Raw genomic sequence first — 15,147 nt, forward strand, 5'->3', positions numbered from 1 at the left:
ATAAATGTATCTTTGGGAATATAAATGGTAAGGATGCCACAATTCTCAATATAATATTAAACCGTTCGGTACGGCATTCACGGTTCAATACGCGCTTGTGAATTGCGTTTTTTTTTTTCGGTTTTGCATTTAAATAATGATTTTTCTACAAATTCTGTAATTTGCCTCCATCATCGACATACATTCACATCACACGTTAGTGGTAGAGTTATACTCACGGAAAACTATAGTTATTCACTATCACCAAAGTTCATTATTTGCACGTGCTTATGCACTGTTTTAACATGCGCTTTTCCGAGCGCGCAGACTAAAAGCCTGTCAAACACGTGATTACAGGACTAAGTATTCTTACTGCGCTAATACTGTCAAATACACACAAGGTTAACATAAACACAGTCGGTTATGTCTAAAGTGAAAGTAAGATCGGCGTGTGTCTGTATATAGATGCACGCAGGTCTTAAATTGACAGCAGCAGCCTAGTGAACACTGTCCTTAAAGGGACAGTTCACTTCTAAAATTGTCATTATTTACTCACTCTAATATTGTTCCAAACCTGTATTCATTTCTCGATGACAGAATTTTTATTTTTGAGTGAACTATCCCTTTAATGTTAATACAACAACAAAAGACAAAGAGAAAATCACTCACTGCTCTTGACTGAAAAACTAATACAGTAGCTTTAAAAAGAATCAATGTATATTTTATAGTGAAGTCTATGTAGTGTTTTATTTTTACATTTATTCATTCAATTTCATACTTAAATGCTGCTGTACAGCTCTGAGCTGCCAGTGTAAATCTTTATATATATTTATTTTATATTATACAATACACTAGGAATGTGTACAAGGTTTTTTTTAAGTAAAGTTCTAAGTTTAAGTAAGGTTTTTCAATTATTTTAAGTAAAATAAAGAAAGAGTATTGCAATAAAAATTTTTTATTTTTTCTCCATAATCTTTCGGTTCCTGTCGCTTAAGAATAGAACAGAAAAAAACTGATGTGACAAGCCATCAGAACCGAACCGAAAAGCGTGGTTAAAAACCGAGGTATGTATTGAACTGTGGACTAACTGTATTGTTGCATCCCTAATAAATAGTAGTAATACAACAGGAGTGATATATTTGTCTTAAATCACTTTTATGCGATTTCAAAAGGCAACAAGAGAAAATTAAATCTACATCTTTACCACTGTGTCAGTTCGACTGCATTTTTCATGATTTTGAAACATGGTTTTAAGACATTTTAATGATAATGAATTAAGGCCTTATTTATACATTAAGGAAATTGAGACTTCTTAAGGATCCACTCCCACCCTGTGAAAGTAATTTAATTGCCTATTTTAATATCTTAGTAACTCAGTCCAAGGTTCGTACAAAAAACTTTTCTAGCACTACTCCAGCATGCCAACTGTGCCAGAGGAGTGGCACACTGGAGCATATCCTCAGCTGCTGTCCAAAGGCTTTGAGGGATGGGCGGTATCGCTGGCACCATGATCAGGCCCTTAGGGCTCTGGCAGATACAATCACTGCAGCGATACAGAACAGTAAGTGTCAGTATTCCTCCAAGCATACCATCTCCTTTGTCAGAGCTGGGGAGAAGGCACAACAGCAGCTACGCTCACCAGGTGGGCTCCTCTCCAATGCAAGAGACTGGTACCTCCAAGTGGACCTGGGAAGACAGCTTAAGTTCCCGAAGTACATCACAATCACTTCACTCCGCCCAGACGTGGTGATAACATCAGAATCAACCAGGCAGGTGGTCATAGTGGAGCTTACTGTCCCCTGGGAAGACAGATTGGAGGAGGCAAGAGAGCCAAGTATGCAGAGCTGGTGGAGGAGTGCAGGAGCAGCGCGAGCCAGTGGAGGTTGGTTGTAGGGGCTTTGCCAGAGGGTCGTTGCTCCGAACACTCAAACTCCGTGGAGTTAAAGGACAACCGTGCAAACGAGCCATAAAGAACATCTCAGAGGCTGCTGAAAAAGCCTCACGATGGCTGTGGATCCGGAGGGGGGTTGGGGGGCGTGGAGTAGCATGCCACTTGGACACAGGCCGGGGACTGATCACCCCCGGGCGAGGGTGTGTGTTGATTAAAGACCCGAAACACCTGTTGACCCTGGGATCATCACTGATGATGTGTCCAAGTAGCACCAGACGGTGTATGGTAGAACGAAGAACTTTTGGTTTGCAAGGACTACAATCGGAGATCGCACTCATCAAACAATATCTGTATTATTTAAAGGATTTTATTTACAGAAATAAAAGGTATCCAAAATACAACTTAGAACATATTATTGTTCAATAAATAATATTTTATACTATAATGTTGGCGTACTTCGTATCGAGAAACCGTCTGACCGGGCTGGAGTGTTAATTTTGCGCGAAAAGATTGTATTTGCGTTAAGTACCTCTTCATGAATATGGCTGTTTTCAAACGGTTTTCCAGGACTTAAATTTCAAAAAGTCAAATTCTAGTACTTGAAGCATTATAGCACCTTGTAAGAACCCTTCTAGCCAGTGGCTGCCATGATGTTCGCAGGGTTTATGTGAGTGATATTAGACAGGCAGGACAGTGGACTCACAGTGTGGGCAGAGGAGAGAGCTCCAGGCTGGAGTCACTACGGGAGCCATCGTCATGATCGTGAGAACTCATGTCCTCATGCAGGGTGCCGGTCAGGACCTTCAGACTGGACGCTCCCATGGACGCCGAGCCATATAGGGGCAGACTGCTGTCCACCATCGCTGCCTGAGGAGAAACACTGTTTTAACATCACTAAAAACAAACAAGTTAAGACTCTAGTAATGTTTACTGTACTTTTGAACAAATAAACGCAGCATAAGCGAATCTTACCGAACCCAAACTTTTGAATGGTAGTGTATGTATGAATGAATCTATACCTGCAGAGCAGACAGGGCAGGACTCTGACCCAGACTGGACTGGATGTTCTTCACCAGAGGTGATCTGAAGGAACAGACCTCAGCGTCATTAGCGGCAGTGACTTGTGCAACTGAAAACGTTGCGATCAGATGCGCACTTACCCAGTCATCTTCTGTGGCCGCCTTTTCTGAAACTCCAGCTCGTCCACGGTCCAAACGGCCCCCTTCACATTTTCAACTCGTACAAAACACTTGTGAAGACTGAGGTTGTGGCGAACTGCATTCTGAAATTGCAGAATAAATGAACAGACTGATCCAGGACACAGGAAATCAATCGAGATGCATCTTTTCAACGTATCATTTCAGTTACCTTCCATGTTGCTGCATTGCGTCTGAAATACGCAAATGTTCGAGTGAACCAGTTGTAGATTTCATTTAGTGTTAGCTGTTTTTCTGGAGACTCCAAAATGGCCTAGAAATTAAAAAAGGGGAAAAAATGTCTCAACACAAAAAAAGATCAACACAAATTGTGTTCATACAGGCCGTCTCATCAGAAATGATGGTGCAGTGGTCGAGCTGGATGATGGTTTCTTACCTGCCTGATTAAAGCTGCATATGTAAATGGAGGCCTGACCTCAGCACTCAGGTAGAACTCCTTATTCTGCACAATATCTATGAGACACATAAGAGAGGTGCTGCTACATCAGTTACACTTCATTTATCCAGGTTTAGGGCTAGCAATTTTGTCTTTATCGTTAAATTTATCGTCCTTGGTGAGAACAGGCCTTTATACTCGTTTCAGGCCATCCTTGTTGTACCCAGATACTACACTAGCCGCTTTTCCACTGTCCGACCAGTGCGAGCCAGGGCTAACAACGTGCCAGGCGGGGCCAATAGCCTCAGAACCTAAGCACAGAGGCCAAAATCAAGTTGCGTTTCCACTGTCGGGCCAGCGCCCTACCTAAAACCGCCCCTTAAGACGCCTCCACAACCTCACCATTTCACCAGCTGACTGAAAACTAGCTAGATCGCAAAATGAGCATGACAAAAGCGAACGTTCGGCTTTACTTAAAGACTTGAGATTCCAGCATCAATATTTGGCCAATGTTTTACGATAAAAATGTTACAGTTAAAATAATGTATTAATGTGTGTCAGGAGTGCACATCAATCATGCTGAATCAAACTGGTATTTACCATTTTACAAAAATGGTAAAAGAACACTTATTCGGTTGCACCTGCTTCCATTTATTTGCCATTACAGGAATCCACAAAACAATTCCATTAAGGCTTTTAAGTCCAAAGGCTTACACATTTAGACAACTTTTAATAAAAGTATCATGTTTACACCACATTTGAAATTCTCTGTATTCTTTAGAAACTGTGTATTTCTATACATCCATTATGCATTCTGAGTAGGTTTGAGCGATCTCTCCCTTCTCACTATATGGTCATCCTTTCAGCCAGAGCAACAGAGGGAGCTCACAAGCAGAATACAGGAGTTACCCAGAGTGCATGGTTTTTATGACATGAGGATAAAATGGTCTGACATCAACAAAGGCACAGGGAAGAGACGGATAAAAAAATGAAACCAAATAAATACACGATTATAATTATATATAATTCGTCTACATTCTTCAAGCAGCCTCTGCTATCTATTTTCCATAAACGTGTTTTTTTTTTTTAAATCGCAATGGTTAGCATAAGTAGCCTTTAGCATTGCATGTCAATATATTTCAGCCTCATATGGTGATCAGAATACCCTTTGGATCTGCAAGGAATTTATTTCAAACACTCGCTGGTGTCTGTAAATGGTTTAAAATGTCTTAAATGTTGAAGGTAGCTGATAGCTTCATATAATAACATGGGAAATTAACAGCGATGTTGACCTTATTCCTGACTCCGCCTTTGTTCATAGCCACTCCTCATGCCCCAGTTGGCTCGCTTTGGACCAAGGTATTCGGGGGACCTGGCCGTTGGTCCAGAGGAAGCCCCAGTAGTGAAAATGGAAACTAGCAGGCTCGCTTTCGGCCCGACAGTAGAAACACGGCTAGTTAGTGGCTCTGACATTGACAGTGGGCAAGAGGTCACCGATCTCACCTTGGTCCATTGCCATGTTGTATTTGTCAGAGTAGCGTTTGCGGATGGGTCCCATGCTGTGCAGGCTGGTGGGTATGATGACAGAGGGCATCTGGGGGAGTGACGTGAGGGGCGTAGACGGGGCAGTGGCACTCTGGGACAGGCTCATGGAGGGAGTGGTTTTGGGAATGGTTGCCTTGGCAAGAGTGAGGTTGGACACCAGATTCACCTAAAAAAATATGAAAGTTTATTATTTCACCGGCAATCTTAAGTGTATCTTCAGAAGTACAGAAATGTGTTTATAATCAAACAGAGTAAATGGTAAACGCAGTGACATACTGGCTGAGGGGCTGGTTTGGGCTCAGTAGACTTGACATGGAGGTGGGCCATCATGGCCTGAAGGCGTTCTTTGTCTTTAGAGAGCTGTTGGACAAACACAAACACAACAAAGATGTACCATTGATAAACCTGGAGCTTTATGTTGTCTAGTGCTCCCATGGTGGATAATTTCTTCATGTGTACATACAGCACATACAGAGCAGGAAAAAGATTAGAGCTCAGATTAGAGCAGGATGTTCAACTGCATGCAAAGCAGAAAACAAACATTTCCTTAGTCTAATCAGAATAAAATATCAGCATATCAAGAAGTAGTTCCATCTGGAGAAAAAGCAATTGTGCTGAATGTTTGTAGAGTTTTACCTGCAGCTCCAGCTGCTGAACCACCTGCATCTGAACTCTGCACTGCGCTGTGCTCTTGTCATCCAGAGCATGTTCATTGTTCAAATGCCTGAAAAACACAACAGACATATGCAGGCGTTCAGCATACACCAAGACAGTCATTAAAAGACATCTGTTAATAGACAGTACTAAATTATTTTTCCTCTTGCATTTTGAATTACCACAGTGTATGAAATGTGCTATATAAATAAACTTGCCCTGCCTTGCCAATGTGTCTCTGAAAATAAATCTAGTTTCAATTACAAACACAATCAGCAGAATAATACAACATGACCACTGGGCAGTTTCATTCATTTTAGTGAATCATTCATCTACACCAGTGTTCAAAAGTTTGGGGTTGGAAAGATTTTATGTTTTTGAAAGAAGTCTCTTCTGCTCACCAAGGATTGGTGTGTTTGTACGTATATCATATATTACTAATCGGCATGATTTTTCAGGATGCAATACTATTATTGAGAAGTAGAGGGTGCTGTATTCAAAGAAAATCTTTCATTCAAACAACTTCCTCAAACAACTCCACTATCCAAGATAACAATATTGACAATTAAATGAAATGCATATCATGTACATATATCCATGAAATAGGCTTCTTGATCATTTATATTACCAAAAAGTACAGTAATGCATTTGCCATTGAACGAAGAGAGGGGGAGATTTTTTTACATGCTGAAAATATTAAAAGAAATGCAATTTTCAAGATTGCAGCATTTTAATATTTGTGCTGAAAACACAAACACCTTATTCTCGGGTGCATATCAGTGTGATTTGATAGTTAGAAATGTTTTTATATAGTGGAACTGTGACCGAGCTGAGGAACAAAGGCAGTGTTGTGGCAATAGACAGGGCGGGGCCTCGGACTAGGAGCAGGGGTCAGGGTCAGTGGAAGGGGCACAGATAAACATCCTCCTGTTGTTTGTTTTGGGAGGGATGGCCAGGATCACCATGGGTACTCTGTTTATCAGTGCACTGAGCTCAACCCTGAGGGGCCTCACGGCTGCACCGCCACAGGGGAAAGAGAGAGAGAGAGAAGGAAATGGAAAGAAAATAAAGAGACATGGGTGGTATACATATATACAAGCGAACGGAGGTGGAAGGACAGAAAAAGGAGAAAACACGGAACAAGTAAACAACAGAGTAAAAGGGATAGAAATGCATAAAAAGAGCAGCGAGCACACTCAGAAATGATAATTGGATTAAAGCCGCATACAGCTCCTCCTCACAGATCTGCAAACAGGACAAACAGCATAATCAAAAGGTAGAGGATGAGAGCTGTTGACTCACTTGAGGAATGACTGGAAGTCTCCGAACACTGTGTCGCAGCCTGGCCACTTGCACACGCCGTGGCTATAAAGAGGATGTGCGCTCTGGGAGTGACTCTCCTGAGAACTGAAGCAAAAACAGACACAATAAATACACCATCTGAAGCTTGCTTGAGTTCTGGGTACCTGCTTCATCCATAATCCATCCAACTCAAATCACACGGTTGCACTTTCATTTGTCCTCCATCTCCAATATTTCTGACATCTGTGATGTCAAAAAGTTGTGAATATCCTGCCTAGAACGTGCCAGGGCTATTTCTCACACAATTGTTCATTTTTTTATTTTATTTTGCATCAGTCCTTCAAAATGGAAATCAATCATTTTAGGTATTTATATTCTCTACAGTTCATTCAATAAAGCTTTAAAAGGTCCTTTCCTGAGGTGTACTTATATTGTTAGTATGATTTTTACATCATAAAATGTCATAATTTAGAAATAAAAGGCATTTTGTCTATACTGCTGTTTGCCCTGTGGCTGAATGCCCTGTTTCAAGAGGCGTGTCTGCTGTGAGACTTCAGTAAAAAGGCCCACTGTTGTGATTGGCTGACATCTTTGCATTTGAAATGAGCGGAGGGGGGCGTGGTTTAACGAGGTCTACGACGCACGAGCTGCTGCCAGAGAGACGGGTGGACCTGAGTTCACTTCTCATCAGTTCTCTCAGCATGTCTGAGTTCAGGGTGAACTGTTGTAGTTACTAGAATATACTTCAGGTTATTATTAGTTTATTTCTAGTCGGAGGGGCTGTCACTCATGTCAGAAAGTTAGTAACTTTAGTAAATTATGGATCAGCGCTGACTCGAGACGCGAACCGTTTAGAACGATTCAGTCCGATTTGGTGAACTGGTTCGGTTCACTAAAAAGAACCGATTCAAAAGAATGATTCGTTCGCGAACCGGACATCACGGAGACGGAGCGATTGCTAACAAAGTTATTTATAGTAACTACTGAGTTATGAGAGCGCTGTCTGTCAGCGCGAGTTTATTGTGTTTGTATCTGAGAGTTCTGAATAAACACGAGTCCCAGTCACACCGAGTCCATCTTCATCATTATTCTACCAACTTTGTAACACATGCAATGTACCATTACAGCGAGATGAACGAGTTAGTAAGTTTGATTAAAGCATTATTTCTAGATATGTTCCAATCATATGAAAAGCGTCAGTGACGCGCATTGAGTAACTTACACAGCGCAAACAAAGACACAACAGCAGTAATCGAATGTAATCCAGTTTATTGTGGGGTTAGCTGGCTAGCCTAGCCGGATACCCTCACGCTTACCCCCCTTCTGCTTAATCTCACGCCGCGTTTGGTGCCTCCGCTGTGGGCCAGATGCAGTACTGGGGGTCGGGGATGTTGAAGGCCGAGCTTCGGCGTGCGTGAGGTTTATCTCTAAAGATGTGGCTCTGCCGATGTTTAGCAGAAACTCCCGACTGTATGCACATTTAAGAACAGCTAGACGCGACGAGGACGTACAAAAACACTGACTCACAAGATAGAAAACACGAAAACACCGTTCTGTCGGGAGAGAGAGAAGCCGCAGTGTGTGCAAGAATAATAAATAATTAGCTACACATAAGAAAATCACTGATCACAGATCAGAAGGAACTGAAAAAAGACTTCTGTTTTCATTTGTACATCCAAACACTGAGAAACTGCCAGCATTCACTCGTTCACAACCCATGATCTCTCGAGCGTTTGCATGGGCGTGCCAGATTCTCTGGGTGGAGGAAAGGGAGTTAACCGTTCCTGCTTGGACGTCAAACCAGGAGACTTCAGGATTGGCTCGTCTGGCCTGTCATTTTCTCAAAGGCAGAGAAAGACAGCCAGAACTCGGTTTTACACCGATCAACATTTCTATCCACTTGGGGACAATATTCAGGCTACGGGAACTCATATTAATGTTGAAATACCTCATCAAATGAAAATTTCATGCCATGGGACCTTTAATTTTTGCACAATCTCTGAAACCGGATTTTTTTCAACGGTTGCTTCTCAGAGATGTGGTTCACAAAACAAAGCTGAAACAAACTGCTAGAGAGAGATTGAAACTGATACTGCAGATTCATGCTCTCCGACGAGTGTCTTTCTCACACGACAGGCTCGGTTTCAGTCTCGATCCAACTATGATATTGTGATGAAGTTACTTGTGATGACGTATGTATAGCAATGTATCGTCAGGTATTTGGTGATGCCCAAACCAAAATAAGATGGTTTGGAGTATGATTTTTTTTATAATGATGTTTATAGATGTTTTTATAATGCAGCACCATCACTGTCATGTGATAAATGTGATAAATAAAAAAACAAACTGCTAAAACAGCAATATTTGTAAATATTATTACAATTTAAAAATTGTACTGTTAATATAATTTAAAATGTAATTTATTCAGAAATCATTCTAATATGATGATTTAAAGCTCAAGAAACATTTATTATAATTAATCAAGGTTAAAAACAGTTGTGCTTCATATTTGTGTGGAAACCGTGATAAAACAGGATTCTTTGATGAGTAGAAAGTTCAGAATAGAAATCGTTTGAAACACTATAAACTCGTTCTTGCATTATAAACATTATAAACTCCAAACTTTTGGACAATATAGTAGCACAGTAAAATTACTGTTTAAAAGTAACGACGGTCACTCCAGGAATTTGCAGAATTTAATGCAAAATCAAACAAACGAGGAGCTTATTCAGAGGAGCTTGCAATTTTTGATGCGTCAGAGATGACGTCATCGCAACACGCATTCAGCCAAAGCCCACTTCAAATGAGTTGCTAAACTACTGTTTGCGCCGTTGCTTCAGCAATGCATCCGTCACTCCAGTCAGTCAACCACCGCTGCTCCCGCTGTGAAGCGTGCGTACTCTCTAACACGCACGAGTGCGCACACTGCCTGTATGCTGCGTAAAAGAGGCTTGCACACTCTGTGAACAACCCCAACATGGACGAGGAGCATGATGGAACTAGTGAAGGAGACACTAAATGAAAATGTAAATTCACTCTCTGCCAGTAGGTGGCACTTATGGAATAGCAGTCATGCAGCGTTTTTCATGGTAAACTATAAACTAGGGCTGTACGATTAATCGAAAACGTTAATAAAAAAAAATCGCGATGTGAGCATGCACGAATTCTAAATCGCAGAAAGCATGATTTTAACAAGATAAGGACTAAAAACTTTTTTATACCATGGTGCAGTGGCGCAATGATATCACACAGCACCTGACAATAGGCTAACTTCCGTCAAAATAACCAACGTGACAACCTGCTTGCACAGAGAGCGTGCTGGGGACTATTTTCAGGCGTTGAGTAATATCACTGTGCCGCTGCACCCATAGTGGGGCAGCAAAGTTCCTTGATTATTACGCAGGAATGAGAGTATAGTTCCTGAAAATAATCTTTAATGGTCCTATAGATATGCTGTATTTTCTATATTCAAATTTTTTATCTAAAATCATATTTTGGGTTGAAATGTAAAAGACAGGATTGTGTCAGATATTTCAGAAAGCTCTATTCTTCAATTCAGCTCCAGCTGAAAAACAGTGGAGTGTTTGAGAAAGCGATTTATTTTTTGAACTTTGAAAAATGCCAAGAATGCTTTATTTGTTTGGGATCGAGAGAGGTTGTGTCCTTTGACCATGACCCTCTCCTTTTCTCGCCTAAAAGAGAGCCCTGTGTATCTCTGCCAGCGGATTCCTTCTTCCCTAACACCAAAAAAAGAGAAAAAGAAAGAAAGGCGGCATCTTTTCTCATTCAGTGCTTGAACACAACCCCAACAAGGCAGATGACTCACACTTGAGAAATTAAAGCAGACTTTGTTATTTCCATCCTTATAACACACTGAACAATCAAATAAGCCAGCAAGCAGACACAATAAAACAAACGCGTGCAATGAACTGTTTGTTCTTGCAGATGGAGATCCCAGCCCAATGTCAAACACTCGCCTCGCAGGAATAAGCACACTGGAGGGAACATTACAGTAGTATATGGATCAAGATGGAGTGGGACAGATTTTAAAGGATTGATTACATTTGATCCCTCACTCCATCAGCGTGAGAGTGTTTGCATGTCACTCAGTAAGCCAGAAGGAGAGACGGATAGACAATGCCCGCATGTTGTGGTCTTCTGGAAGGGGTGAAGGGTTTGTTCTCTGGTGCCAGTGGCTGCACTTAAGGTTTTAGTTGCAGGCGTCTCTCTGGCGGGCAGGAGTTTACATGACACATGAAACTGACCACACAGTCCTTGAGCTCTCACCCTCCACCAATATCATGCAAACAATCACAGGCGGGCCATAAGAGGGTTCTGCTGACATTACAGACCACATCAATGCAACACTAGGACACAATGGCACCTACTGTAATCCGAGCATTTATTGTTAACGGGGTTGTGTGGTGTAGCGGTCAAGACTCGGGGTTGGGGAACCAAAGGTTGCTGGATTTTAACCCCAATTGCTTGGGTAATGGGTTCACGCAGATGCGGAAACAAGTTCGAACATTATATAGGCAATGTTCACACAGTCACAGTTTTTGGATTGACAACAGTCAAGTGACTTCAACAAATAAGATCTTGGAACATAGACAAACAGGTTTAGACCTCAGCAAACAGAGATGGAGGTGTTTTCATGAGTGTATATAAAGAAAGGCCTGCAGGGCACACGTTGACGTAGACTGATACCTTTCACACAGCCACGAAGACAAATGCCTCTTAAAACACCTGACAACTGTTTTCAACTGTTTACTTCTGATACAACATATCAGGCAATTTCACAACTCGACTGGTTTGACAAGTCATCAATCAAATACTAAATGTTAAATATCAGGGAGTCAAATAATCACTGTTAGGGCTGTCACGATAACTACTAAATATTGTCCCAAAAATAATTATGATAATATTTTAAGATCATTATTTTGTCACTAATATAACAACATATAACATAACATAATTTAAAAGTTTGAGTTTAGTAAGATTTTTTTATACTCGTCAAGGCTACATTTATTTGATCAAAACAGTTAATAACAGTATAATATTTTTTTTGAAATATTTATATTTTCTATTTTAATATATTATAATATGCTATTTATTCCTGTGATCAAAGCTGAAATCATTATAATATGCTGATTTGCTGCTCTAGAATTTTTTTTTTAAACTTCTTATGATCAATGTTGAAAACATTAAGCTTAATATTTTTGTGGAAACCATACATTTTTCTTTCAGGATTCTTTTATAAATAGAAATTTCACAAGAACAGCATTTATTGGAAATATAAATCTAATATATTATATATATATATATATATAATATTTCTGCAAAAGATTTATATTCTTACCAACATATTGATGATCATGTGACCAATTTTTTTTTTTTAATAAAATAATATTTTTCTTTGTTTCTGATTGGTTACAGCAGCGTTTTGGCTGTACCATAAGGTAATTATAATGAGAAGACGATTTAAACAATGTTGTCATCAACTCGAGCTCATCAACAACTGAAGTTCTGACTGGAACGGTCAAGCTCACTTGTGCATTTGCGTCCTTTTGTGCAGATGTAAGTTGTAATAATATTTATGTTGTGTACATATCTGATTAATCTTATATAGGATGCACTTGAGTTAATTAACCTGCGGTGCAACCACAGTGCTTCAGTTTACCATTGTTCATTTACTCTTCTGAGCTAACAAATTGGAAAGAGCAAGTGTGTTAAGCGCAAATATTAACACAGTATTCTTAAGCACAACACGCACGTGATCTCTGGAAAATGTAAATAAATGGCACATGCTTGTATGGGGGGAAAAAAAGCCTCAAGAAAAAAAAAGGTTGAATGATGTAGTACCTGTCTCTCCGGCTGGGTCGGTGCACATGGTGTCCGTTGGTGCTGGAGTGGTGGTTGAGGATTTGAATTTTGGGAGGAGAGGGGGATTTGTCTCCTCTACTCTTCTCCTCCTGCCGTGCATCTGCCGTCTCTTTCCATAGCTGCTGAAGCTCAGCAGGAATCAGGCCTGTGAGTGACACTGCCTTTATTAGATCACTAGACAACTAATAAGACTCTATATCTATGATTCTCTGTCTAATACTTTCCATCAACCACCAATCATTAGCCTCTGAAAGCCATGTGATTACTGCATTGCAAATAATCTCTCATAAACCAATTTTGAACTATCTTTGTGTGTCATATAATATAAATTACATTTCAGCAAGAAAACATCTTGAACCAAACAACTACTTTTTTTCTTTTTCTTTTATGCGGCTTAATTATACACAAGCCATTTAAAAATAAAACGTGTGTTAATTTGCTGCCTATCTTGGCCACAGTTATTTCAATTTGAATTTCAGATTTCTCTCCTGGTTGAATAAAGGTTTAATAAAATAAAACAATAATAAACAAATATGTTACATATAACAAAAATCAAGGATCACTCCCACAAAGCTATTCTGAGAAAACAAAAGTGAAGTGCAGCGTTCACACTACTGTTCAAAAGTTTGGGGTTGATGAGCTTTTTAAAAAATATTTTTTTTTTAAATCTCTCATGCTCACCCAGACTGCATTTATTTGAATACAGTAAAAACACCAATAGTGAAATATTACAATATTATTCTATATTTATTTTATTATAATAATGTATACTATTAACATTATTGATATTATAAAATATCTAATATATTATTAGATATTATAATATTTAATGTATTCAATATTATCATTATATTTTTATATACTTTAAAATGTAATTTATTCCTGTGATGGCAAAGCTGAATTTTCTATATTTTTTGGACTCTTTATAAATAGAAAGTTCTTTGACAGGACATGAGTGATAAAGACCTCCGGCGATGCAACAAAGGTGTGTGGAATGAACGGCATGATCTGAACAGGAATGCCTGCTAGCAACAACATTACAGCTACTTGGTGACCTCCTGAACCTTTAAGATGCATTCATTGATGGTAAATTTTCTTATAACGTGGTTTCGTGTCATGTGGCAGTGAGGTGTTGTTACCCTGAGGCAGTGCCGACGGGACAGACAACAGGCCTTGTCTCTGCAGGTTGAGCAGGTGCTGCTGTTGAACGGAGAGTAACTGTTGCTGTATAGCCATCTGCTGGGTCATCATCTGCTGTTAGGGATACAGAGACAGACACTTGACACTCACAGTACAGTCACTGCCGGTGTCTTCATTCATTCATAGTCTCGCCGCACAGCCGGCACTTTCACTCAAGTGAGCAAAGCTGCCGACACCACAGCCGGTCTTCACTCGCTTACAGTACAGTCGCATAAAGCCGTCAAAAGACAGAAATGTTCTAGTGAAAAGTAGTCTGTGTGACAGTAATATGGCAGAGATTGCTGAGGACAAGGGCGGTCAATGGCTCTAATGGTCCTCTGTCATATTATTGTGTTGCTTTTACCTCTTTACTTGGTTTCCCAGCATGCTGTTGCTGCAGGAGCTGGAGGTGGAGTTCCTCTTGCTGTTTCTTATAGAACTCCTGAAGCTGTTGCTGAAACAGAGGGAGAACAAAACATTAACAGCAGAAAACAAGTCACGTCAATCCAAGGTAGTTTACTCACTAGTGAAAGAGTATTCATTTACCATTTGAATATTTTGAGATGAACACATGAGTCTCATGAGTCTGCTTGGCTGATGAACAGAAGTGGTAGTCAATTTAGCTTAGCTTTGCATTGTCAATGTTACTTTTTAGCATTAGCTTTGTCAATGAATAATGTGCATTTTCTGTCTTCAAATATGCAAGCCAATTGAGAAATGTTTAGCATTTCATAACTTCCATACATATCCTTAGCAGTGTATTGGCCACCCTGCTCTTTATGTATCGGTATGTGGCACAGCAAAATCTCTATTGTTCGACCACTATTTCACAAAAGCTTTAGTGTCAAAATGCAGTTCTCAACCAGGGGGCTTCGACACGATTCTGGTGCGGGTTCCCGGCCTTTGTCCGTTCTCGAAATGCTCCGTGCAGAAAAAGGGCATTCTGGGCCGGAAAGGTCGGTTCAACTCCGGCCTTAAAAACTTGCTGGTTTTGAACGGAGCAGAGGACGGAGAAATCGTTAATCAATGTAATAACGTTGCACTAACATTATTCTTTACATCTAAATATATAAAACTATGCGCACAAGAGAGACCCAGTGTGCGAGTGAATCAACTGTTTC

At 40.2% G+C, this 15,147-nt stretch overlaps 1 protein-coding gene across 8 annotated transcripts in view; it reads right to left on the minus strand.

The window, feature by feature from the left end:
- The window catches only part of foxp1a (forkhead box P1a), a 58,822-nt gene that overhangs the window by 2,951 nt on the left and 40,724 nt on the right, over positions 1-15,147 (minus strand). For 3 of the 8 annotated variants that reach the window (XM_079803618.1, XM_079803617.1, XM_079803622.1), the window contains 13 exons: positions 14,573-14,620; positions 14,391-14,480; positions 13,987-14,101; positions 12,827-12,992; positions 6,965-7,069; positions 5,645-5,732; positions 5,285-5,368; positions 4,967-5,174; positions 3,464-3,540; positions 3,239-3,340; positions 3,031-3,152; positions 2,890-2,953; positions 2,574-2,737 (listed from right to left, as the gene is read on the minus strand). In XM_079803618.1, the coding sequence (XP_079659744.1) occupies positions 2,574-2,737; positions 2,890-2,953; positions 3,031-3,152; positions 3,239-3,340; positions 3,464-3,540; positions 4,967-5,174; positions 5,285-5,368; positions 5,645-5,732; positions 6,965-7,069; positions 12,827-12,992; positions 13,987-14,101; positions 14,391-14,480; positions 14,573-14,620 (1,433 nt within the window). The remainder of the gene's footprint in view (positions 1-2,573; positions 2,738-2,889; positions 2,954-3,030; positions 3,153-3,238; positions 3,341-3,463; positions 3,541-4,966; positions 5,175-5,284; positions 5,369-5,644; positions 5,733-6,964; positions 7,070-12,826; positions 12,993-13,986; positions 14,102-14,390; positions 14,481-14,572; positions 14,621-15,147) is intronic. The other 5 variants (XM_079803620.1, XM_079803619.1, XM_079803623.1 and 2 more) reach the window with 2 other exon arrangements.

The sequence above is a fragment of the Gobio gobio genome, assembly GCF_949357685.1.
Source record: "Gobio gobio genome assembly, chromosome: 21".
NCBI lineage: Eukaryota > Metazoa > Chordata > Actinopteri > Cypriniformes > Gobionidae > Gobio > Gobio gobio.